Genomic DNA, 26,722 nt, shown 5'->3' with positions numbered 1-26,722 from the left:
CTTGTTATTTTCTGTGATTTGCTGTGTAGTTCTTTGGTGTGTAAATAGCTATGAAATAGAGAGAGGAGCTTCAAAGCAAATTGTTTTTAAATGAAATCATTTTAAAGGTGATGTACAAAATTGAACACAGACCAGTTTAAGCCAGAAAATTAACATTGTGTTTGCCTTATCTTACAAAACTATTCCAACTCTTTTCATACGCCTAAATAAAACTTTTTAATGGATTTGTTTCAAAGTACAATACAGGGTTATTTACTTGGCATATTTATCTCTCTCTATATATATCACCTTCATAATTAACAAGCGAGTGTAATTTAGCCAGTTGTTTGAAGCTCAGTTGTTATAGCAAGCACCTCTTTAAGTGTGTGAGCTGGTTGGGCTCAGCTGTTTTTCAGATGTAAGCTCCTGCTGGCAGGGACTGTAGTTTCATTTATGTACAGCACCTGTAACATACAGGGTACTGCTAGAAATAATCAACAATAAGCAGTTCTGCATAAAAGCGGGATTCACCTGAAACAGCTTTGGAAGGTCAGCTTTAGACAGCTGAATTTTGATGCCTAAGTCTGTGTTCCTCACCCTAGGCTGGCTTTATAATCAACAAAGAAAAATGGGTAGTTGAGATGGGTCAGATTAGCTACCCCAAAAAGTGCCTATCCAAGGAGATGAATTTGCAATCGCCAAAGTTTTCCTCCACTGACTTTATTATAAGGAGATTGCTTTGGATGACAAACTCAAACTGACTTGCATATCTAGCTAGTAGACCTAGGGCCAAGGAAACCTACCCATGGATCTAGTTTGGTAGCAGAGGATCCCAGTTAAGTACTGCCATCTCCAAAAGAAAGGTGCTTTTTGGTAGTTCACCTGTACTGAAAACATGCAATCTCTCAGAGGTGTAGAGCAGAGACAAATTTTTCCTCAACTGAGGCAAAACAGAGACAGTTAATAGGCTGTTTTGCTGGGGATATAGAGCCTACCGAATACTTCTGAAACACATAAAGTATGAGTCCCAAAGTGAGCCATTCTTATTGGACTTTGGTTACTCTTTTATTTATTTGGCCTCGTCCCCATGCCTCTCTCATTTACATTTTTTTTTTACAGAGGTTACTGCAGTTGGAATGACTTCTGAATGCCTAGAAAGAGAGGGGCAGAAACTCAGCAAAACAGCACAGGGTTGAATGAAGGGAGACTTCATTTGTATTAACTCAAAGACATCTTCCATTTTCCCCTTGCTCATCAGCCAGCTGTGCACCAGGTTCTCGTGACGTGACTGTGCTGCCCTTCTTCTGACCTTTAAGTCAGGAGCCATCAGCCTACATTATTTGTAGGTTACATAGAGTGTGCATACCCCTGTATATGGTCACAGAATTCCTTTGGGATTTCACTTTACAGTATTAAAATCTGCATTTCTACCTCTCTGAACTGAATGGAAGGTCTTTCCGCCTCAGATTTGTCTAATGTGTACCTCTCTCTGGTGAGTGAGTCTGTTTTGCAAGAGAACATATGTTTCATTCCACCCCAGTTCTTCCCAATCTGACCATTTTAATTTATTGATTTCTGTACGGGACATTTTTGCTCCTTCCGTGCAAAATACATGATTTGAAAACCAGGCTTAGTGCAACAAGCCTTACTAATATGCAAGCAAGCTTTAGAGTTTAAACTCTTCCAATTAATAATTACTTTGATATTTTCCTTCCACCTGCTGTCTCTGCAGAATCCCTTGCTATTTTGTGCTATCAACAGCTTAACTAATTTATTCCTCAGAGCCTCGCAGTGACGTAGCAGTATTTCCAAAAACAGTGTCTGGAATGTTTATTACATATTCTGCTGACAGACAGGAAGGGAAGAAAAGGCAAAACAAATGGAATCCTGCATTTGTTGACTTTAACAGCAGGAGTTTTTTTATTTTTGTTTTTATTTTTTACAGTTGACACTGAATATTAAAATGTGTAGTTTAGATCTGATTCACTGGCTCAGTATGGTGCTGATGAGGTTCAATAAAAACCTTTACATGACACCCTAAAGCATGTGGGGAATGTTCAGGGATACAGACCCTGTGTAATTCCCTAAAGTTAATGTAGGCAGAGTCCAGCACACCTACTGCCCTTGCGTATATTTTGCCAGGATTTCACCATGGTTGCAGGTAAGTGATGTCTCATACATTTTTGTTGGAGATCCCACTTTTCTCACTTTTTGCCAGTCTCCCTGGGAACATCAGCCAGCCACTGTTCTCACCCACAAAGACAATAGGCACCATAGATAAAGCCACCCCCAAAAATTAACTGCTTGAAATGGGAAGAGCATCAATAGACCATGCAACAATGTAAAATAAGACTTCAGCTAGACAAATTCTAATGAATTGTGCAAAAGCAAATTAACATGTTGGTACCTCTAACCACCCGCCTTTGATGGTCTGCTGCACCAGAATTAGGAGAATGAGTGTGTACACCAGGCCTCAGCAATCCCTCTCCTGTGCCACAGCAGCGGCTTGAAACAACAGTGGAAGAGGGTTGATACAATGTCAGATAACAAACAACCCCCTAATACCCCCAAAACAAAACAAAACAAAGAAAAGAAAATCAACTCAGAACCACAAATAGAACTCCTATTTTTCTACAGTTAAAAAGTCACCTGGGCTCTGAAATGATAACATCATAGAACCATGGAATAGCCCAGGTTGGAAAAGACCTCAAAGATCATCAGGTCCAACTTTTTTGGGGAAAGGAGAGCCTATATGAGACTCTGGAGCACCTTGTCCAATCACACCTTGAAAACCTCCAGTGATGGGGACTCTACCACATCTGCAGGGAGGTTGTTCCAGTGATTGATTGTCCTCACTGTACAAAAAAACAAAACAACCAAACAAAAACCCTATTTCTATATCAAGGTGAAACCACTCCCAGTGCAACCCGTAACCATTGCCCCTTGTCTTCTCCATGTGTCTCCTTGAAAAGCGAGCCTCTGTCCTCCTCGTAAAGCTGCCCTTTACATACTGGAATGCTGTGACAAGGTTGCCCCTGAGCCTTCTCTTGTCCAGGATGAAAAATAAGATAAGTGGTAAGAGTAAGCAACCCTTACTCAGTGTATTTCTGGCTTTCCTTTTCCGCTTTAGGACTGTCGCAGAATGAAACTTCCCAGGAGCCTCCACTGGGAGCAGTGCTCCACAGAGCACCCCTAAGATTAGGAGCTCGAGACCAGGATAAAGCACACGGAGAAGCAGCCGGAGACAGATGCTGGCGGGTGATCTTGTCATTTTTAACTAGGACACAGAGGGCACCGGTGCACCTAGAACAAAAAAAGTCCCTGACTTAAGCTTAGGGAGGAAAGTAAGGGCTCCTGGGCTATGCTTCTGCAAGCTGTTAAAGCTCATCTTAATTTTAACCACGTGCCCAGCTTTTTGCTCTTGCTTAAATCCCACTGAAATCTGTAGGTTTTGGCGCGTGCATACACGCCTTGCTGAATCAGCACTGTAGCTTGTTATCTGAATTGCTGCCCTATTAAACAGAAACCACACAAGGTACTCTCCATAAACTTTATTGTCGTTACATTGCATCTGCACGTAACATTACACTGAAGAGCCTTGCCTGCCTCAGCGAGGTGCTCAGGTGGAACACAGGCTCCTCTGGTATGTCAGTTAGGCAACTCCCAGGTTGTGGCGGCTCGCTTCTTATCACAAAAAAGGATCTAGGATCTAGGCTCTTGTGTAACAGCTATGAAACTGCAATTGCTAAACAAGAATATGCTTTACAGACAAAAACTTAATTTTGCTCTGTTTGAGAAAGTGCAGTCAAAACATTAGCAGCCCTGAAGCAGACTGTGACCCCTCTCAGCTGCAGAGTTTCTGCCACAGAAAAAGCTTGCAGCAAAATTCAGATTAATATGTTGTTGGTTTTTTTTTGTGTCATACATTACGCTGTCCTAATATTAGGATGCATACTTCAGCTGTATAGGATATATTAAATGATGGCCTACTTTCACATAATTCTTTCATTCATTTGGCCAACAGTATTTAATTTATGGCTTTTAAATTTGGGGGGCTACTTAGATCTTCAGTTTAAAAAAAAAAAAAAAAAAAACCTTCTGAAATGACTTGTAAATAGTATACTCCCTGTCTGTGTCTAATCTACTGCACAGAACTCTGCTCATCTTTGCCCCAAACACCAGCAATAGAGAAAGGGTTGCAGACACGGTGTAATTTCTTACCAGGAAGTTAATTTAGGTTGGAAAAATCAGAAAGGTAATTTCTGAATAAACAAGTTGGCAAAAATGAACCATTCAGTTTTGTTATTTGTGCTTTTCCTTGTTGTAGTATGTCAGTTCACGGTGACCTGGGACACAGCCACATGGGTCCATTGTTCCTACTTAACTAACCCCAGCGTTAAAGCTGTGTACCACACCTACCAGACTCATTGCTGAGGACAGCTACAAACAGCACATTCCCTCGTTGTCCAACAGTGTTGTGGTCCAACAAAGTTACTGATGACCAGGGCTGGATTCTGTATGCACGGAGATGCTAGAAAGCCATATATTGCTTGAAGAACAGGAGGAAGTTAGTCCAAAATCAGCAGTAACAATGCAAAATAAATTCTAGTACATTTTATCACAAAATTAGCCATATTATTTGTTCATCTTGGTCTCAAGTCCCAGACCAACTTCTGTTGGTGTTCGATCTGGCAAGAGACCCTGGCATTAGGGAATCTGCAAGGAGAAACGAAAAAAGGCCAGTGTGATGTGATCCCAGAATATGCGATGATTTCTGTATGAGATTACTCAGTATATGTCATCTGCTTCTGTGAAAAAAAGTGTCTGTTTAGACACAAATGCACAGATGTCTAATTAAAATGGTTGTTTCTCACATTCATCAGTTACCCAACACAGTTTACCACGTCTGTACAAACATTTGTGCATAGGTGGTGGGGGATTCAGATAAGCAGCTGGAGGCAAGGGATGCTTTCTGGTAACAGCTCTGTCATAACCGTGTATCAAAACATAGTCTCAGAGAATGAGCCCAGCAGTAAATATCCTTCTCTTCCTTTCTGTTGAATACATAAAGAATTGCCCCTGTCACATGTAATTTATCTCACCCATAATTCACAATTTCATGAGTGTAGGTGAATCTAATCTTAACTAGGAATGCTTTTCAAAGCATAGTCTAGATAAGCGGCCAGTATCTCAAATACAGGACTTGTAACCCTTCCTGACAGAAAACATGAGCTGAGCTTTTAGGAAGTAGCAGTAGTAAAGTTCTTTTGTTCTGTCTTCTTGACTTTCATGTCTTACAGATGATATTTTCAAGGTCTTCTCTATAACCAACAGGATTAAAAACCTGCATTTTAAACAAGACACTCTCCAGATATTGTCACAAGGATACGGTTTCAAGAGCTTTAAGGCGCACACATGCAGAATACAATGAGCCTCATTAATAATGAGGTTGCGAAAGCTGGGCTCTGTGTGTTTCGGCAAGCTTCCAGCAGCACAGAGAGAGCCTGATCCTGCCCGGTGTTAGGGGAAGTGCAGATGTGCGCACTGGGAGCTTTCACTTCCTCATGCTACCTGTTGAAGGCCTGGGCAGATTTCCAGGTCCCGGTGTTTACTGAGAACAAGCTCCCTCCCTGCTCCTTCGAGGTGATGCACAGGAGTGCCAAATGAGAAGAAGGAGGGGAAGGCAGCATCCCCTTACACGCAGACGAGCAGGCACTACAACGCTGTGCGGGGATAAAAGCTAGCACAGAAGGTACGGATATGCCAAGTCTCCTTCACCAAATCCTTTTTGATATATAACCTTTACAATGAAAATGTCTTATTTTCCAGTTACCTAGAAACTACTGTCTGGGGATCAGAAAGCTCCGTATTAGAGTGTAATTAGGTATATTTCACAACATCCCCAGGAGGCAAGTCACTAATTACAGCAGTTTGTTGAAATTAAAGTAAGTATAATAATGGTCGGTAGCGACTATGATATTATTGCAATCTTATATTACTACACTTCGGGCTATGATTGTATCAAATCTCACAAGCCAAGAGGGTTGGGTCTGGCTGGCGTATGAATAGAGAAGGAAGAACTGAACCAGGCATTTGCAATTTCTTAAGAAGTCACGTGCTCATAAGTCACAAGTCATATTAATTTGGTCTGGAACAAATATTCTGGTGCTTTGGTGTCAGGAAACACCCTGGGGCTTTAGAGGTTGTTTTATGACAGAGAGATAAAACCTAAGGCCTGTCTCGATCAGCTTTAACCATATAGGAAACCAGTTTTTTTACGGGACTGATGATTTTGCAAGGCAAGTATATTGGTTTTGACACTGTTGAAAAATCCCAGCTCAGAAACTTGCATCTGTGGTAATGTAAAAAGTAAATGTGAAAGGTACTTTCTTCTGCTGCATTTAACAACCTTTGTGAAACGTTACTGGCTTTAGTGGTGAGGTATTCCCACTGCAGAGCTGGCTGCACCTCGGTGCAGTAAGGAGCCGTCTCTTTACACACAGGGACTATGAAGGCCGCTGTTATGACAGACAATCCATTGATGTGAGGTAACGACGTTCTGGTAGTGTATTTTTAGGCTTTGTGTTGATTAATTAAATGGTATTTTAGCTTTTAAGAGGAACGTATCAAATACTATTGTTCCTTCTATCTAGAAATGACTATAGCACTTCAAACAGGTACGCAGAAAGGGGAAGCTGGTTGCCAAAAGCCTGCAGAACTTTGCAAATCCGTGTAGAATCTGTGAAAATCTGGGAGGGCTGCTGGGTTTCAAGAGTGAGCTGGAGGAGGTGGGTGAGGGGCTGTCAGGCTCCCCCAGCCGCAAGCTCTGCCCGGCCCTGCCGCGAAGCCGCACAGGGGGCTCGGCAGAAGAACGGGGCCGCTGCGCGCGTTCGCTACGGGAGACGGGGGCGGGCACGCGCGCGGGGGAAGCCGGAAGCGGGGCGGGGCGCGGGCACGGCGCTGCGCTGGCGCGCGCGCTCCCGATACTCCCCCCCGCCTCTTCTTCCCCCGCCCACTCCGCGGGCAGGGCCGGGCGGCGCCAGCGGGCGCGCGCCGGGGCCGTTGGAGCGCGCGGCGGCGGCGGCGGCGGCGGCGTTGGCCGTTACCGGCGGCCGTTACCGGTTGCCGTGGAGGCGGCGGCGGCGGCTTAGCGGCGGCCATGGGCTGCTTCTTCTCCAAGCGCAGGAAGGCGGCGCAGGGCGGGCAGCAGCAGCAGCAGCAGCAAGGGGCGGGAGCCGACGGGGAGCCGGCGTCCGGCGAGGAGAAGGCGCCGCGGTACAGCTGGGACCAGCGGGCCAAGGTGCGGGGCCCCGGGGCGCGGCTCGGCGGGTGCCGGTCCCGGTCCCTGCCTTCGCCGCGTGGCTCCGGGCTCGCCTCAGGCTCCCCTCAGGGCTTAGCTCGCCTCCGGCACCTGTTGGAGGGGTGAAACTTGCCGTGTGCTGCGGCTGGCAGCCGTGTGTCTTCTTCCTGAGGGGCTGCTTGGGGGCTTGGCTTTGTTTCCTTTTTTATTTTTTATTTTATTTTATTGTTGTTTTCTTTTTAAATGCCCCCGGGGCTATAGAAGCATCCCAGCGGTCCGGTGTGGAGGGGTGGGTGAAGGCAGCTCCTTCCCGGCGCCGTTTCCTGACCTCTTGAAGCCTCAGCACCTAAGTCCTGCATTCAGCACGCTTCGTCCCAGGTTTCGTTTCCTAAATGCCCTGCCGTCATAATCCTCCTCGTTCTCTGGTAGCCTCTGCGTGGGGAAGGCGAAAACGGGGCAGAGCATAAACTTAATTCGTGTGGTTTTGAGCAGACAAAATCCCCAAACCTTTAGGCCATGTTTTACAAGTGTAGGAAAGAAAATGTGTAAGCTTATTTGAATGCTCAGCTTGCTTGTTTTTTTAACTTGGCTAGGTGCTCTAGGGTGTCCCTTAAGTCTTTCAAGTAGATTAAGACAAGCTCTGGTGGAGATGCGCACAAGAGCGTGCGCATGCCCCAGAGGAATCAGCTCCTTGAGGATGAAGGTTGATCTGTGCTGGGCTTGTTGCTCCGACTTGCTGATGGACTGTTCTTACAGTGAGAGCGCTGTACTGAAACCGTGTTTTACAGTGAGCAGAATGAATCCCTGTGCAAAAGGATATTGCTAACTGAGCACTTGAAACGGTATCATTTAACCATAGAGCAAGTTGATCGGGTAAAGCTTAGCTCATATGAGATTTCTTTTACCTCATCTGCTTACGTGGCACTAACTTCTAAAACTGTAACAGGAGGAAAATCAGGACTTAGAAACACTTGATTTGGAGAACAACCAACCTCCTGGCTAAGGAGGTGACTGTTAACATGCTGGAAGTAGGTGCGAGTTAACAGACTGGGTTATTACAGCATGAAAAAGCTATCTCTGGGGTGGGAAAAAGCATGTAATATATTGCGTATACAACTTCCTCTTTGTATAAAAGACTCTGAGAAACGGGAAGAATCCATGAGTTCAGGCTGTTCTGCTGAACTGTGGAAGCCGTCAAATTATCTGCTTAATTTGGTACAATGCAGCCCAAGAACAGCTATTGGATGTCCCAGCCCACTTCTCTTGCTCTCTGCAGCTCACTGCAGCCGTTGGGATTTTAAGTGTGTACTTGGCACATCGAAGCAGGAGGGCAGTGCTGAGACACTTGGTCTTAGGTAAAGGAATACTGAGCGCTTACTGCGCTTAATTTTGTTCATCCCAGTTTGTATGCAGTGACACTAAGTCAGTGTCAATGTATTAGCTTTAGGTATTCTCTCTGGTACGTTTTCTGTTTTCTATTGCTGTCTTTGTTTTTTTGATGCATCACAAATATTACACTTACTCATTTGTATGCAAAGTTACATTGAAGTCAGTTGGAAAACTTGTGGTATTAAGATTCCTTCTTGTTCATCAACTGCATCAAATTTGTGTTCTGAACCCTGAACACATCCACTAGCAAACCTGTTGACAGAGTTGTCTTTTGATGTTCGTTTCCTGTTACTTTTAATAATGTGTTGGGTAGGGGATGTTCTAATTTCAGGCTATCGTACGCAGTGATGCAGTTTTGGTTATGTCGCGCGGTTCTGCAGGTGGAGCTGGGAATTGCCTACAGTTCTTACAAGATACCCTCTGTGTTCCTACAGGTGGGTAACTTGCTGCTCAGATGCTCCAGTTGTCTTCCTGTAAATGAATGCCAGACTGGCATGCTTACGGTAGGCAGAGCAGTGTAGGCACATGCGTGTGCATGCTCCTTTGCTCCTTTGTTCAAGGATGGGAAAAGAGGTGACAACTGGCTGGCAGCTATGCTGGCAGGAGCTCTGAACTTGAGGCGTTCCTCCAGCAAAACTGCTGCTTCTGCATCTGAAGCAAGGCATCTTTATTGTGTTCTGGTGTTAAAAGGTCACTGGTGGTACTGACTGGTAGTGTAGACCTAGCCAAAGAGTATTGAGATAAAGTCTTTGTGACCGTATGACTCCCGTGTAATAGTCCTGAAAATGGACCTTATCACAGAAAACTAAACGTGAAATACTGTAAGATGCTGATAAATGAATTAAAGTTAAGCAAAGTAAATGGTGGTGCTTGAAGCTACTCAGCGTTCAGCTGTGATTTCACCTGGAACATAAGATTGCACTTCTGTTCTCAGTCTCCCTCTTCCTCTCCTACCTTACGGCATTTTGTGTGACCAAACAGTGTTACGTGCAGGACCAGAATGATAACTCACAACAGTAACAGAATGTGGGTGCACGTAGAGAGGAACTGGGGTTGTGTGTCTTGAGGTGGCTGATAAAGCCGTGAGCTGTGATCTTCTTTGCAGGAGAAGAAGCACAAAAAGCTGCATAGTGGTTTGTTTTTTTTCTGTTGTTTTTCATCTTCAAAGAAATAGGATTAGATGAATTACGATTGCAGTGATGTTCAAAGTTTAGAGGGACTTTCCTTCCAGAATTTTTTTCCCTTTTTGAAGGAACAAGTTAAGATTTTGTTTCATGTCAATTGATTTGCAGATAAACTGCTTTACTTGATAGGGAACATGTAACAATCATTACTATCAGGCTGTGATAGCTGTGTTCAAACTTTAAAAAACAACAACAACAAAACAACAGAACTTTAACTTCCTACATAAATCATAGTCTTCTGCTAGTTACTTTACGTTTGAGGATTTTGCTGGAGTGGTCTGAGCTGATGCATCTCCCTTAAGCTTCTCAGTGCACCAGAAAAACTACTGTATTTCTCAAAATGTAGTCTACAAATTGAGAAACAGGCAACAGGTTAATATTAAACAACATTTTAAGTTAAGTCTGATAAGTGTGCAGGAGCTCTTTGTTTCTTCCTCTTTTTCTATCTGTAGTATTTGATAACAGTTTGTTGTTCAGAAAAGTGTGAGAATGACCATTTACTGCTATTATTGGCATGCTGAAAAAGGGGGAAGATTATGAAGAACAAAATGAAATGCGGCTTTGTGTTGTACTGGTCACGTTTAAAGTCCAGGTGTACAGGAGATACTCCAAGATTAAAAACAGTGTGCTAATACTAGATTCTGCATGTGTTGTACCTCTTTCCACCTTTTCTTGCTGCCTAGGAATCTAGACATCAGCCAGAGGTGAGTAACTTCAACAAACCCATTCTCCAGAGGATGTTGCAATTCAGTGCTGAAGGGCACCAATCCCATATAAGTATTAATGCGCAGAAGCGTATAGGCCTGGAATGCACTTTCCTTATTTCCTTTCTGTTAATTCCCCTACTGACAAAACTAGTACGTAAAGCTTCTTAAGTCCATGTACCCACCCTGTACCTGCAGTTTTTAATGTCACCATGTCAGCAGCCAACTCATATACCCTCAAGTGCAGACAGGTCTGCAGCCGAAATACTGTCTGTTACGATTTAGAGAGAGAGGGAATGATTTTTTGAAAACGATATTTAAAAAAACTTTTGTGTCAGTGGTTTAGAAAGACTTTAAAATTGTTTTCTTTGCAGGGTAGAGACAAGGAACTAGGGGATAACCACAATCCATTAAGAACTGCAGTGCCTCCTTGTATTTGCAGTGGCATATTATTGCTGACTAAGACTCCTTTCTTGATCGACCAGGTGAAAAAGTCTTTTTAGCACATGAACTCATACCAGAAGGAAGCTGTTGGGAACCTTGGTGATTCTAGGGACAGCTTCCATGGGAAACTGTGAGGGTCTAGGACTTCTTGGTCTTTTCCCAAATGGGAGCTGCCTGGTCATGGTGCCGGTAAGCTGGGTGATGGTGGCTGAAGAGATGTACTTCATCTGCTGCTTTCATGTCTGGCCTTTGGCCTTTTTGCAAGACAAGTGTTTGCAGGAAGCAAAGCTGCTTAATACATCTTTTACTTGCTGTAGGAGAACTAGCTAGAGTTCAAAGCAACAATGACAAAGTTTTGCTTGCCTTCACTTCTCTCCTTTCTTTGTGCTTTATAATCTTCACTCTTACAATTCATTCTCCAGTCCTTTGTAATGGACTTACCACCGATGCTGTTTCCAACAACCAAAGATGAGATGTCCACTTCTTCTGTTAGGGGGCAAAAACCAGCAGGGTTTTTTTTTTTTAATCATCATATCTGGTTATTTAGGTTACTATATGAAGTAATTCCTGAACCTACGTGTAGCACTTTGATTAGAAGGTTTCAACTCTTGAGCTCTGCCTGTATCTATCAATGCAAAACTGTCTCTAAATTCAGATGAAAGCATTAAGAGTAGTTTTAAAGTTGCATCTGTAAATACTGTCATTGTTTGGACTTACACCAGGTTGGAAAAAGGAGTTAAAAAAAATTACATCTATTAAGGGATGGGGAATAAAACTTGTGTCTGGGTGAGATGGGTAGAATTGGACAGGGTTCTGTGAAGCTTTGTCCAAATGTGAACGATAGGTAGATGAGTTACCAACCTGTTGATTTTTCTGTTGCTGACCTGCCACATGCTCAAGATTTTGCAACAAAAATTCACCAAATGAGTAGGCAGAGAATCTAAGTAGCCCTGGTTATCAGTGTATGAATCTTCAAACGTTATCTTTTGTTGCTTTGTATTTCCTGGTCTGCTTTGTTTGCTTAAGCAATTAGTGCAGTCTGTCTCGGGGGAAGAAAGGTGGATGTACTGATGTAGCATTAACCTGTTGATATCTGTAGACTTCAGTACTGTTAAGCATGAAACTCGGTGGTAAGTGTGTGTGCATCCTTAAAATTATAGTTCTGCTTTGATGCTTGTTTCTCTAAGGTGTTTCTGTTACCCAGGGGAAGTGAAATATTCAGATGCGCTACAGCTGCTCGGGTTACTGTCTGCTCTCAAGGCCAATAACCTGGTGTGGCAGGGAGAGTGCTGACGTCTGTCTTGTTCGGTCTCTCTAGTGCCTATGGCTGTGTTAGTCAATAAATACTCTTGCTCCATAAAAGGAAAACTCAAGGCAAAATTAAAGGAAATTGGCAAACTCCCTAGAGTGGTGAACAAACGGAGAATAAGAGTTGCATCACTGCACAACTCTTAACTCACATCAGGGAAATAAAATTGAGCTCCTGAATCAATACAGATTATCATTAAACACGAATACTGCTCTTTTTCTCAAGTGCTCACTCCGAGCATCTCTGAGACTCTGTAACATGTGGGTTAGCTGACTAACCAGTGTTTTTCATGTAGGCCTAAATAAAATCGCAAGGTGAAGGTGAAGTTTCACACATGTCTGCAAAGACCTCAGTGTAGGACAAACTAGTGCTGCTTCAGAGGCTTTTAGAAGAGACTGATTTAGAAGGACACAAGTAGTTGCTAAGTCTCAGAAAAGCTGCAAGTTCCGGAAACTTTGAACTTCTCCTTCCTAAGAGAAGTAACTGTTCCTCTGAACCCTGTTTCCAAGGCACTGTGTCTGTCTCCCAAGTATATAAATACAGACGTGTGTGTGCATATACACAGACGTGCGTGCATGTATGTACTAGGAGACGCATGGGAAGAATCTGTCTAACAGCAACTTTGATGCTTAAATTCTCTCAATGTCTTGAGAGTCCCTGATGGACCAAGTAAGTACCGTTACATGAGGCTTGTTTAAGATCTTAGAGGGTTTGACTCCTAATCATACAGCTGGGTCTCCATGCTGTGCTGCTTATTATTTGAGACTCCCAGTCCTGTAACTCTTCCTGGATGTGTACTAGTGATACTGAATATGGCTGAGGGGAAGATTTCTGGGTTGCGTTCATGGAGAAGATTCATCAGCTGCAAACTTAGTCTCGTGTCAGGAAGTCAGGTATGATGTATATCAAAGCGCAGTTGGTCAGTTAATCTACACTTAGAGCTTCCAGTAGCTATTCTGGACAAAACCTACATAGAGGGAGCTGTTTTAGTGAACGTCTGACGCAAGCCCATCCTGGTTTGTGGTTTTAGAGACTAGAGACCTTTTTCTGGTCTCTCATCTTGTGTGAGTTTGAAATACTGGGGAGGAGGAATTTCATCCAAATCGAGCTATCCGGGAGCTGTTGTAATGCAGTAACCCTGCTTACAGTGCACAAGCTTTAAGGCCTTCAGGCTGAATGAAGTGGGAGGCTTGTGAAGTGTTAGACTAGTTCAGGTACTCGCATACTTCCAACTGCTATGTTAATAAGCTTGCACCAGAGGGCAGAGTAGAATCTGCTCTGGGAAGCATCATTGCCGTGACTGTCAAGTAACCCAGCTCGGATTCCTTCAGTGTTATGGCAGCAGCTGCTGTACTCGCCGTGCTGCATCACATGCCATCCCTTGCGCAGCGCAGCTTCGGTCACCCCGGAGCGGAGCGCGCTGGGGAGTGCCACGGCTCCCCTCAAGTGTCCCTCCCAGGCGGAAGAATGCTGGGGCGTGGAGGAGGAGAGGTCTGCGAACGTGACCGGTACACCAGCACTGCCAGCGCGTGCTTGTTACTCATAGCTAACACAGTCATGTAGCTGTTGTTAGCACAAAAATCCCAGGGCTGTTAGCACAAGATAATGCTGTGGCATGGATAAGCAAGCTCTTTGTTGTTTGCAAACATAATGAAGGAGATGCTGCTTGGAGGTAGCAAGGTTTCCTTGCGATGTGTCGAGGTGTGGTAACACAAGACCAAGAGAGCTGCTTGAAATACTCTCTCTTCCTAGCTTTATGAATCTTTAAGTACGTTGGCCAATTCATTTATTACTGTTATTAGCGGAATACCCAGGACAATTGTTCTTGTTGGAACGGTTTAGATCTCTCAGAGCAAGCTCTCTTTTTTCCCCCCATTTCCTTATTAGAGAACAAGCTGAGTTGTGGTGGGTTTTATTTATTTAATTATTTTGCAGTATCTCAAGTTTTGTTTCGGTTCTTTGTTGTACCTCAATAATGTGTGTTCCAGTAGCTTACCTAAAGAGTTTCCTCCAATCTTTCATCACTCTGATAACCTGTCAGAATATTCTTCAAAGAATAGTTATCCTGTACAGTTCTGTAATATCTTGGCTAATCCACACCAATTAACATCTGGAATGATAATACTCTCTGTATGTGAAAACTTTCACTTTTTTTTTTCTCCTTCCTTCTTCAGATTGACCCAAAAGATTACACTTTTTCTGGACTTAAAGATGAAACTGTGGGTCGACTGCCTGGAAAAGTAGCAGGGCAACAGTTTGTCATTCAGGACTGTGAGAACTGTAGCATCTACATATTTGACCATTCTGCTACAATCACTATTGATGACTGTGTAAACTGCCAAATCTTTTTAGGACCAATAAAAGGCAGCGTGTTTTTCCGTGACTGCAAAGATTGCAAATGCATAGTAGCCTGCCAACAGTTTCGCACTCGGGACTGCAGAAAGCTGGAGGTATTCTTGTGTTGTGCTACCCAGCCCATTATTGAGTCCTCCACAGGTATGAAATTTGGTTGTTTCCAGTACTATTACCCTGAGCTTGCTTTACAATTTAAAGATGCTGGACTGAGTATCTTCAATAACACGTGGAGCAACATCCATGACTTTACCCCTGTGTCAGGAGAAAATAACTGGGGCCTTTTGCCTGAGAATGTTGTGGTTCAGGATTATGTTCCTCTGCCCAGCTCTGAAGAGCTGAAAGCTGTCAGAATTTCTACGGATGCTATGAGGAGCATAATACCAATAACTCGAGGGCGGAGACAGAAAAGCAGCGAGGAATCGTGTTTGGCTGTGTTTTTTGCTGGTGACTATACAACTGCAAATGCCAGAAAGTTAATTGATGAGGTAAGTGACCTTCTTCTGTGTTCAGCTTTATGAGTTTCTAATTGAACTTTCCTCTGGATAGCCATGGTGCTTACTGAAGGGAGAATGGTGAGATTCTGCATGTCTACTAACCATGCTAATCAACTGCACTTCTTAAAGCCTTATCGCAAGATAAGAGAATGGAGCTCATCTGATTGAACAGTTATTTTACAGCTGACATCCTGTAGTTGGCACATCTGTCCTTTAATAGTTTCAACGTATTTTTCCAGCACAGCACACCAAACCTACGCTCTGAGGAAAACGTTAGTTCATTTGGTGAACTTGGCCAAATGTAAAGGATTGGCAACGCTTGTGAAAGGGAGATAGCCTTGATAGCTGTGACTTCTGGGGCAATAAGCTAATAAGTTAATTGGCTATCTGTCCTGAAAGCTTTGGCAGCGCTAACAGAGCTAAAAATAACATGTTAAATTTTAACCCCCTCTCTATTCCTTCCACAACTCAGTGTTGGATTATCCTTTTTCTGGAAAAGGCGGTGAGTATTTGTCACAGCTGGTCAGCTGTCTTTGATTACTTAAATAGCTGGTGCTGTCTCTTTTCCTGTCAGGCAGGAGCTCCTAAGCTTGGCTGAGTTTGGGCTTCGCTGGGCTAAAATCTGGGAGTGGCTGGCTGCTTTTAGCGCTCTGGAGTGCCAGGGATGACAGAGCAGAGCCAGTAACTGAGCTACAGCTTGAGAGAGGTATCTGCAAAAGCTGCTGATTCCAGTGGTGTGTGAGCAACAAAACAACTGATGGAGCTCCTTGCCTTGTTTTTTTTAATTACAAGGGAAAAAAAAAAAAAACCTCTAGGGTGTTTCCATGCCTCCCCCAGTTGGATTTTCATGGAACTGAGCTACCAACAGCTACTTGAGTTAAGGGAGATATTTTTGGGTATTTTTTCTGAAGAAGGATCGTCTACAGTAAAGAGGGTATTAGAAGTGTTCTCCTGTGTTTGTCCCCTTTAAAAATAATAGTTAAGGAGATTCTAAAAGACTAGTTTAGACAAATGCTATGGCAATCTTACTGCCCTGTAGACTAATTAATGATTTGGAAGTACAAATATAGTCGTTTCTTCTTCACGTGTCTTTAATTTCATACTGAATCTGAAGTAAAAAGCTGTGTGTGTTTGAAAGTTTGTAACTTTTTTTTTCCAAAATGGAAAACTGAGCAGTGGATAGATGAGTGTTTGAGCTAATACTTGTCTGAACTATTGCAGACTAATGAGAACTAACTGCTTGACTCCAGATGCTTGAATGCTTTTAACTCCTATTAGTTTCAGCTTGTGAGGGATTGAGGGGGAGAAAAAACACACAACCTGAGCCATAATATAAAACACAAATTCACATTTACCCCTCTAGGTGCACTAGGGCAGAGGAGTAAATCTGGATGAATGGAATGAAAATAAACAGAAATGTAGAAGAAGCAAATGATCTTTGAAAGGAGCAAAAAGGGTCCCTTTGCTCTGTGGCTTAATGCATATGGGTCTATTCCAGTGTAGTTTGGATACTCAAGCTGGACTGTATGCCTTAGAAACATTTTTAACTTTATCTGTTAATAGATGACTGGCAAAGGCTTTCAGCTGGTACAGACCAAAGAAGTCCCAATGAAAGCAGAGGATGCTCAGAGAGTTTTCCGTCAGTGTGCATCAGAATTCATTCCACTGCTTGAAAAAGGTGAGATTATGCATTGTTTTGTTTCTATTCTTGATAAAGAAATCAGCTGGCAGTGGAGCATTCTGGAGAAGGAAGGAGAAATCTGCAGTGTAAAGCCAGTTGAGGTGAACTTTGGAAGCCTCAGACAGGCCCTGATCCAGTCAAAACTGAAAGCATCAGAAATGAACAAATCCACGTGTACTTCGTGGCTCTGCCCCTCCTCTAGTGGCCCAACTGCATAGCTCAGGAGCTGGGGCGCCAGCAGATCTGTTTGGGGTGGTCAACAAAGGCTTGTGTTTCTATAATCAAAATATTTTGGCTTATTGCAGTAGAGGTGAGCCACCTAGATGTTCAGTGTTTCTGTACAACATTTAAGCAGATCAGTGTAGATGTCTATAAAGCAGGCAAGTGTTAAATTCCTGTTTATAAACGGTGTACTGTCAGAGTACTTCAGAAGCTTTTTTGTTGATTTGTCTGTAATTGGTTTTTGTCTGTTCCTGTGGAAGTGCTGACATCTTGCCATCTGTTATATGCTGAAGCTCAGTACACGCTCCCAAACATAGCAGCAACATGCATTTTTTTCATAATAATATGAGGTCCATGGTGCTCATTGCAAGAATAGGACAAAAGTTACACTTTTCAGATGACAGTCTCGTTAAAGGGCTAGTTTGCAGCCATGTGGGAAGAAATAACATGCTCAAAATGAAAGAAGAGAAAGGGGATCTGGAAATAGGGGGGTGAGAACAAGTCTGAAAGTCAGGCCGTTTGCTATCTTGGTACTGAGGTAAAAATGCCTGAATGACTCAGTCGTACTCCAGATGTCTGTGAAATGGCTCACTATTTGAGCAGTATAGTCTGACTCACTTCCATGATGCCCTCCACTCTTTAGCATTTCTGTGCCATTGCTGCCTTTCAAGAAATAAAACTGGAAACCTGCTAGAGCCTCTGCAAAAATGAGCATGGAACTGCGGATATTTTCTTTTCAGATAACACTGTGCTTTGAAGTTATGGTTGAGTGTTTTTATTTTTTATCCTGATTATGTCTGCTCAAACAACAACAACAAAAAATCAAATGGTTATTGAAAGCTTCACAGTTCCTTAAGGGATGAGAAATCTAGTGTTTTAATGCTTAAAAGTGGCATTGATTCTAGGTGAACCTATCTTCTAGGTCCAGTGGTTGCTTTGGAGTTCAATGGAGATGGTGCTGTGGAAGCATGTCAAAGCACTGTAAATGATGTTTTTAATGGAACCAAGGTAAGCTGGTGTGTTGATTTATTAGCAGAAAATGTTATAGGACATCTAAGATACTTTGTGGTCGAGGTGTAGTTTTGACATACTGATTGTTCTTTGTATGTTTCTGCGCAGTAAAATCCAAGTATCCCAGTTGTGAGGTTTTTGTTTCTTTGTTTTACTCGAAACTCAAGTTTGCTTGTAGGAGAGGAGAAAAGTTGCCCCTAGGAAAGAGTACTAAATTCCCATATCTACTAAAGAATAGTGTGTTTCCACCTAAAACTGTTATTCCGCATAGTAGTAAAAACAAATTTTATAAATGTAGTAGGGTAAAGCTCTCCTCCAAGTCTTACGCTGAAGTCTACTTTGTCATGTCCTACTTTATTAAACCCTGACAAAGATACGATGGTATTTCAGCTTCTCTCAAGATTTACTTTTGCTGTGAATGATATTGCAGAATGCTTTCCTTCAAATATACTTTGCTTTTTTCTTCTGTCAACTTGTTTTACTGTAGCTTCTTCATACCATACTTCCTTTTTGGTTGCTGTCCCCATTCCTTTCAATGGCAGTGGATTTGAGACAGTGTCTGGTAACAATTAGAGCGCTGCAAGGAAGCAGCCTTACTGATAATAGGAAAGGGACAAACCCTTTGCTTTCAAGCTGCTCAAAGACGACTAGAATGTCCTTGGGACATACAGTGTCCATACAGCTCCTTGCTATCTTTCAGTTCCTCTCAAAAGAATTGCTCAGGAAACTAGACTGCCCAGATTCTGGAAAACAGTCTTCTAATAAGTCATAGACATCTGAAATGCAGCTAATGCTTTTGTTTTGGATTTACTATTGCATCAGCAAAACCCTGATGTGTTGCAGGCCTTAATTCAGATCTCTGAGTCTGGAGAGTGCAAGAACTACAGTCTGGACGGTGCTATTACTGATTCTTTCCTGCTACCCAGAAGTCTCTGCAAGTTTTACCATAAAATTCACCTCTTTAACTGGGAGCTTACAGTGGCTTTTTTTGGGTATAGTTAACACATTCTTTTCATACAGAACAAGGCTGATAGTGGGTGGGTAATTAACTTATTCTTCTAGATCTCAGTTTCTCTATTCAGAGGCTGAAGTGATATTAATTATTAGAACATATAAGAATTTATACTTTCCTCACTAAAATGACTGGCATCTGTTGTCATAATGCAGTGAATGCCCGGATCTGAGATGCATCCAGGAAACTCAGACTATGCACTTCCTGCTGTGAAGTAATCATTGTTCTTGAAGGTTACAAATGTGGAATTACTTCTTGCTCGTGGGTTCAAAACTTCTCTTTACAGCCTGGCTCCACAGTAAAGTCTACCTAACTTTCCAAACACTTGTTACAATGAATTAAGAATCAGGACTTTGGGCTTCCTGGGAATTAACTATCCTTTATTTAGATAAAAACTTAACCCCAAAACATCTGATCAATGCTGCATTTTTTATGGATCTCTAGATACTTAAATATCATGACTACGCATTTTTAGGAGTCACAGAATCGTAGAATGGCTTGGGTTGGAAGGGACCTCAGTCATCTAACTCCAACCCACCCCACCATAGGCAGGGACGCCACCCACTAGATCAGGTTGCCCAGGGCCCCATCCAGCCTGGCCTTGAATGCCTCCAGGGATGGGTCATGCACAATTTCTCTGCGCAACCTGCTCCAGTGCCTCACCACCTGAAGAATTTCCTCCTAACATCTAATCTAAATCTCCCCTCTTTTAGTTTAAAACCATTACCCCTCGTCCTGTCAATACCTGATTGAGCAAAGAGTCGCTCTCCGTCTTTTTTATAAGTCCCGTTCAAGTACTGAAAGTTTGCAAAGAGGTCACCCCAGAGCCTTCTCTTCTGTAGGCTGAACAGCCCCAGCTCTCTCAGCCTATATTCGTAGGAAATGTATTTCTTTCTTAGGACATAATTTAGAAGTAATTTAGGGAGTGACAAACTTCAGACTTAATACTACCACAAGTTTCAGGAATGCTCTATAAAATGTTTTCACCTCATTGCTGGTTGCCTTTATCATTTGGGCAGTCTGAGAGTTGTTACAGTACTCAGAAAGAAGTGTAGGTACCCTTGGTCACAAAGCAATGACAAAAGCTCTTTGGAAGATATCTTATCTTGTAAGACTTAGTGGGAAGCTGGTCTGATTTTTAAGCAGGTAGTTACATTTGCATTTGAAAGCCACAGTTAAAAATTACTGACTTCATCCATTAATAAACTTAATTTTACCAGACATCTGTTTCTGAAATAAATCTGATAAACCTCATGAGATACTCTAGAAAGGGTAGAAAAGTTCATCAGCAATAGCTCAACCGGAGCTTTTAGAGCTGCTTGGTAGACACAATGTGTTACAAGGAGATCTGTGTGCTATATATGCCTAAGTGGAGTTCCACTCTGCGTGGACTAGGTAGATCTGCACTGTTTACCTCTGACATTCTTTCTGGTATGATCTTCTGCCTTTATTATTATTTTGCATTTTTTTCAGTACTGTTCATTTGCCTTGTAACTCATAAAGTCTTCTGCAAAATGTAAATTGCAATGTCCTGGTAGGTAAGGATACTGAAAGAACATGCTCAGCTCTTATGGCCGTGGTACAAATTGCTGTTGCATCACCACACTGCCAAATAATTAGCAGATATTGTCGTGTCCCTTCAAACAGGAGTCTATTGCACCTGCAAGCAGTAGTCTAGGAAACTGCTTGCTTTGTGATGAAATAGTTTGTTTTAGTTGTTGTTCTGAAACCAGAAATTGGCTGGACAAAAGGATATACATCTTAGAACATGTTAAAAGTAAACCAATTTAAGGAACTGTCATAGTTTATGTTGATAGGGTACTCTGAGCTGAAGCAGAAAAACAGCACTGTAGGAGTGTGATTATCTGGAATAATTCTACATTTCTATAATTATCCATTTCTACATTTCCAGTGCACTTCAGAATAGCTCTTTACAAAACGAAAGTCTAATTGTTTAAAAAAAAATCTGAAGAAGAAGCAGCTGTAAGTTTTTTGGGAATATAATGCAAGGGAGTTTTTCTTCCAAACTTTGGTTCTGTGGAATGGAAGTTTAATGGTAGCCTGAGGTTTTGTCATCCCTGTCGTGTTCACTCTCTCCCTACTCCCATCCCTGCAGACAGAGTTTGACTTTACCAAGCAAAATACATCTAACCATATACTAGCTGAAGCTGTGACTCCTGAATAATTTCATCTAAACTTTTGATTCCTGTCAATGTAAGGCTGGGGTTACTGCAGCTCACGTGATTGCTAGGAACAGGTCACAGTAACAAGGGGCGCGTCAGGGCTCAGAGGATTCAAAGGCTGTTCTAACACATAGTGGAAACCAAGCAATTGGTGCCTCTTATGAAAAGAAAAAAAAAATAGAATCATGACTGGCTCTGAATGAGCAAAAACTACTTGAACTTGTTACTAGTGATGCATAACTATTCCCTTGTTTAATAAAATAGGTTTTTGTATCGGAGAGCAAGGCATCAGCGTCTCAAGATGTAGACAATTTCTACAACTTTGCTGAAATGCAGATGGGAATGTGAAGTTTAACGCACAAATGCTCACGTATGGTTTGCCTCAACACTTGGATGTCACTTGGCTTGAACACTTCAGTAGTATCAGAGAATTTTTGTCGTTTGGTTTTGTATTTCTCATATATTCCTTTTCTAAAGCTCTTGGAAGTTTTAATACCACATTACCTGAACTGGAGTAAATTTCATACCTCCTTGTGTGCATTATGTTTGAAGCCAGCTCCAGAAACCATGGAACTTTTGTACTAGTTTTTACAGTGATTTCTAAACTCTTATTGACATTTGAATGTTTCTTGTCAACATCTAATAGGAAGACATTTGACAAGTGCAATGCTGATACACATTTGATGCATTAATAACTGTGAACTTTAACTCAGACACAGTTTAGAAAGTACAGTTCTGTGACACTCATTGTTCAAAACTTTCCCGCGTGCAAATTTGTCTTCACTGGGGGGCAGAGAGGAAGCTGTAGTTGATGACTTTTTTCTGAAAGCTTAGTCTGGAATGATTCTTCCTTTATATCATGCTTTCAGAAGCAGTGTGTGACTTAAAATGTTTATCTGCTTAATTCTGCTTTGGCGTCTTTTTTTTTTTTTTTGAATAAAATTGCTTGCAGGCACATTGAAGCTGAGAGTTGTCATACCGGCAAGCTGGTGAGTGAGCACTTGCTAGACTCTTCTGCTCTAAGGTGAATTCTGAGCGTGAGCGCCCAGCTGAAGATGCAGAGGTCTAAGGTCCATTCAGGGTCTTTGGAGATACTGCTGCCTCTGGTAGTCCCACGTCACATGTGGGATGTACCTGAGGTGCCCTTGGACTCTGAGTAATGACTTTCTGGCACCGTTGTTGTTTGCTCTAAGGGACGTACAGCAACCTGGAGCCAGGGAAGGGCTCTGATGGCTTTAAGAGTATTTTCTTTGCTAAGCCACAAGAGCAGGGCTTTACAAAAAAGTTCAGTAGTAGTACTGAAAAATTGGCTGTGAAGTACTACACTGTGCTGTAGGGTTTACTTCAGATTAATTCTAAAAACAGACTGAAGAAGTGCTACTTACATATAAAATGTGTTTGAATAGCGATCAGTAAGGATGCTTATTTCTTTATAGTGCATATTAGAGTGCATATCTATACTGATATTAAATACATGATTAATTCCTTTGGGCATGTTTGATCCTCACCCAATTTCCTGCAGGAACTTAAAGGTTACGTCCAGGTTTACAAGCCCTCTGTAATTCTTGAACAGGTTGTGCATACAAATGCACAAAACCAAATTTATTAATTAAAATTGTGGTTTGCCAATATATGTAGCCTTTACAATCCATTGAGCACATGCTGGCTGTGCTGAGGTGCTAAAGCAGTAATATCCTCATTATGGTCATCTGTCCAAAAACCAGAGCTTGAGACTCATTTTCAGTTCAGATGCGCAACTCATCAGTTTCACAGCTCTAGAGTCCCAAAAGTGGGTGGCTGAGAATACACCTCTTGCTAACCTTTTTTTAGAATTAGTATGTGAAAGAACCTGTTCTCCTGAAATTCATAGTTCTGTCATGCCCAGGAGATGTTCTGGGCTGTCATTTTGTCACTGCTAGGCAAATCCATACCCTTAGTTTAAACTAGATATCAAGAATCTGTCCTTAGGACCTCTTAATAGCAGTATGCATAGATTAAATAAGGAAGAATATCTCCTGAAGTCACTAAACCATTAGCATACTGAAGATCAGAAAAACGTCACTTCTGTGAAATGTTTTTATTTGACAGAGTGAAATAAAATTAAACTGCCACCTAAATCTGACTGGTGGAAGAAATTGCTGCTTATTTGCACTTAGCCAGCTAGATTTTTTTATATATATAACGTGTGAGGAGAGGCTGTGAAATCAGCTGCAAATCTTTGGATCTGTCCACAAAGCACTAGCACGGTTTGTCAGTGAATACTGCTGGAATTACTCTGGATACATGATGTAAATACATTTTTCTGATATGGACAGAGTTGTGGAATGTACTTCAAAACTGTCATTGTGTAATTTCTCTTAGTAGTACATGTATTGGACCATCTTGATCTCTAACCTTTCACATACAATATTTCTAAACTTATATGCTGACACATAATTATGTATATGTTACAGTTTATTTTTTGTATTTTCAACCTGATCTGGAAGCGAAGTGCGAAATTGATTTTTGTGACTACTTTTGATGAAGGACGGGATGATTGATTGAAAATTAATCTAGGCTTGAGATAGTGAAAACCTTTTTTTACATGCTGGGAAAGAGCAGGGTATTGCTTTTTTTTGTGTTGCTAGTATGCTAAGCAACATAAAGGGTTTTTAATTTTTAAAAACCTAAATAATGAAGGAGTTTCTCAATCCAATTATTTATCTTTTGACTTCAATTTCTTTTTAACAGTTGTTAAGAACCCTTCTAGCCTAAATAAGAGTTCACCAGGTATTGTATGCATTACAGAATGGTACATGCTTCATGTAGTCTTTGTATGTTTTATGTCTATCTTTTTGTGTAATTTCCATTGCACCGTGAATGTAATTCATAATAAACATTGCAAATCTAAACTCTGGATTCTGGAAGACTTTCTTAAATCGCAAGCCATTGCAGAATATAATTAAATATTAAAACAGAATTCCATGTTTAAACAGGGACTTTAAGTTGTCAGATACTCACAGCTAACTGAAAATAAGCATCAAACTCTGTAGTCATCCATCCACCAAAAAAGATGCATTTTTGACAGCAGTGCAGTCATCCATCCTCCAACCCAGTAAATTTTTGACAGCAGGGATTCTTCCCCAGAGTCACTGAAGATATGATTAACTTTACATTGCAGTTTTCCTAGTAGAATATGCAGGAAGATATTCTTATGTCAAGTTGTAGAGTTACAAGTACAGAGATTCAAGGATGAAAACTGTTAAAGCACTTTTTCCTGCTCTGTCACTCTGTGTGCACGTTTGTTTTGGTTTTGCTTGTTTGTTTTGTTTTAACATGTAGGAGTTTTGTCCTTTTTAACTGTGCTTACCTCTTTGGGTCCTAGATGGATGCTAGCAATGTACGCACATGAAAAACAGATTGTGGTGTTTATAATAGTAGAACTGCTTGTTTAGAAACTAATTCCTTTATGTGTTCTACTTAAGATCAAAGGACTCCTGAAAGCAGGTAAACGTTTAATAAATTTCCAATCTCAGCTTTAAACTGGTTAAAAATGAGAATTTTCCTGCTAGAGCTAGTCTAGAGTAACTTTCACAAAGCGTAAATGTGTGCTAAGAACATGAAGTACTGTATCAATATAATCTTCTGTTGAAGTGATTGGATTCAGCTGTGAAGCTTAAAAGAATAAAAGCTTCTGATTTGCACTCGGCTGTTGTACTATTTTACAGTTTAAAATCTTACACCCCAATTAGATTTGAATTGCTTGCTAATCTTTTTTTTAAATGTATTATCTAAGTAATAGCAAAGCTTAAATATTTTCATAATTTTTACCAGTCGCATCCTCAAATACTAACCAGCAGAAGCTTTGTATCTGTGCCCAGTTGCTAGGAAGTCACCCACTTTCCTTTGTCCTATCTAGATAAGTCATGCATAAAATGCATGTATTTAAGAGTAATCCACATACCAGGCTGCACTTACATAACTGGGACAAATTTTTTCCATTCCAAAAAGGAGCTTGAAACCTTGTGTTACAAAATATGTGCTTCAGTCATTCTGACTAATAGGGGCAAAAATGAGTTTTACTGACTTATGCTTCAGAGAGAACTGTAGCTGAATATCTTCTTGTCTTAAATGCTGGCTTTTAAGCATTTAGGCTTTATTCATGCAGCATTCAACTTTCTGTGCATATTCAAATCAGCGTTGCTGATAATATCTTGTAGAAGTTGTCAATTTCCTAGGCTTTTTTCCTAAAGATTTAATAAAAGCTGGAGTGAAATGAATCTTTTAAGGTCTAGAAGCAACCCAGGTGCCAGCCTCAGTAGTTCCTAAATTCTATTAATTTGTGTTTAGCTCCTTGTTGGCTCTTTTGTATTTTTATGCCTTCCCCCCCCCCCCCAATTAATAAGTGAGCCTTCTGAATCCATAATGGTGATTGACATAAGTCTTTGGAGGTCTGCAGGAATAGCTCTTCCAAGGCATGTTTAAACCTGGTCTAAAACATCTAAATTCTAGTCTGACTGTATTAAAAGCTATGAATAAGTGCTGATCGTAAGTGTTGCCTCTAGTAAGCGTGTATTTGAGAAGGACGGTGCAAGTGGGCTGCAGCACCATTACACTGAGTGCTCTAATACTGCGTTTTTGCTCCCGTGTTCATTGAAAAGCATTTCGGTGGTGGTCCACGCAGTTCCCTCGGTGTCTCAGAACTTGCAATAGGAGCTGTAGCAGTTTGCTGAGGGTAAGTTTCTGAAAATAACAGCTTGCTGCATTGCCAGACTGGAGGTTTTTCTTAAAACCGTCTAGTCAGAGCCCTGCCTCTGTAGGTTGAACAATGCACCCATTCGATATGGAAGACTTGAGAAGCAAACCTGGTAAAACCAGTGCGTACAGGAGGCTTCACTGAATGGCTGGGAGTTATGGTCATCTTGGTGTCCATTTAGATAGAAGAATGCTTTTTACTGCCTTTATCAGGATGCGTGACTGCCATAAGACTGTTGCTGGCTATGTTTGTGGTCATGTAGTCTTCCTGATGCGTGTGTAATCGTTACTGGCTCTGAGTAAGAGAGGGGAAAAAAAGAGGGGAAGTGAGACACTTTTTTAAAAGCTCTTAAGTTTTCTGAGCGCACAAAAAAATGCAACTGCTCATTCCTTTATTTTTTTATGCATCCAGTGATGATCTCTGGCTATGTACAACTTCATGGCTGGAGCATATGAGGTCCTTCCCAGAATGTATTGCACAATGTGAGCAGCATCGGTCAAGCACAAGTCATCCTTTTTCCAATTGCACAAGGCTTTACCATTGCCAGTGCTGTGAAGGGTCTAATGAGATCTTCCAAATAGTTTGGGTTCCAAATGGTTCCAAATGGTTTGAGTTCCCTCAAACCATTCTGATGAAAAACACTATAGGAAGTTTGTCCTAAAAGCATCACGCGAAGCTGGTGGGTGAAGAAACTTAAGGTTAGATTAAGGGGTTCTTGAG

General features: G+C 41.7%; 1 protein-coding gene across 2 annotated transcripts; it reads left to right on the top strand.

Moving 5' to 3' along the window:
* The first annotated feature begins 6,994 nt into the window (after positions 1 to 6,994).
* Positions 6,995 to 24,158, top strand: RP2 (RP2 activator of ARL3 GTPase). Of its 2 annotated transcripts, none has more exons than XM_040535239.1 (5): positions 6,995 to 7,279; positions 14,484 to 15,149; positions 16,722 to 16,836; positions 17,984 to 18,069; positions 21,532 to 24,158. In XM_040535239.1, exons 1-5 carry the CDS (start codon positions 7,139 to 7,141, stop codon positions 21,613 to 21,615), a joined length of 1,092 nt encoding a protein of 363 aa, XP_040391173.1. In that variant the 5' UTR covers positions 6,995 to 7,138; the 3' UTR covers positions 21,616 to 24,158. The 2 variants fall into 2 exon arrangements, with proteins under 2 accessions (XP_040391173.1, XP_040391184.1); XM_040535250.1 differs by lacking the exon at positions 6,995 to 7,279 and adding an exon at positions 12,610 to 12,978.
* The last annotated feature ends 2,564 nt before the right edge of the window (positions 24,159 to 26,722 follow it).

Source organism: Cygnus olor, chromosome 1, assembly GCF_009769625.2.
Source record: "Cygnus olor isolate bCygOlo1 chromosome 1, bCygOlo1.pri.v2, whole genome shotgun sequence".
Lineage (NCBI taxonomy): Eukaryota > Metazoa > Chordata > Aves > Anseriformes > Anatidae > Cygnus > Cygnus olor.
This window is presented reverse-complemented; position numbering and strand designations above follow the sequence as displayed.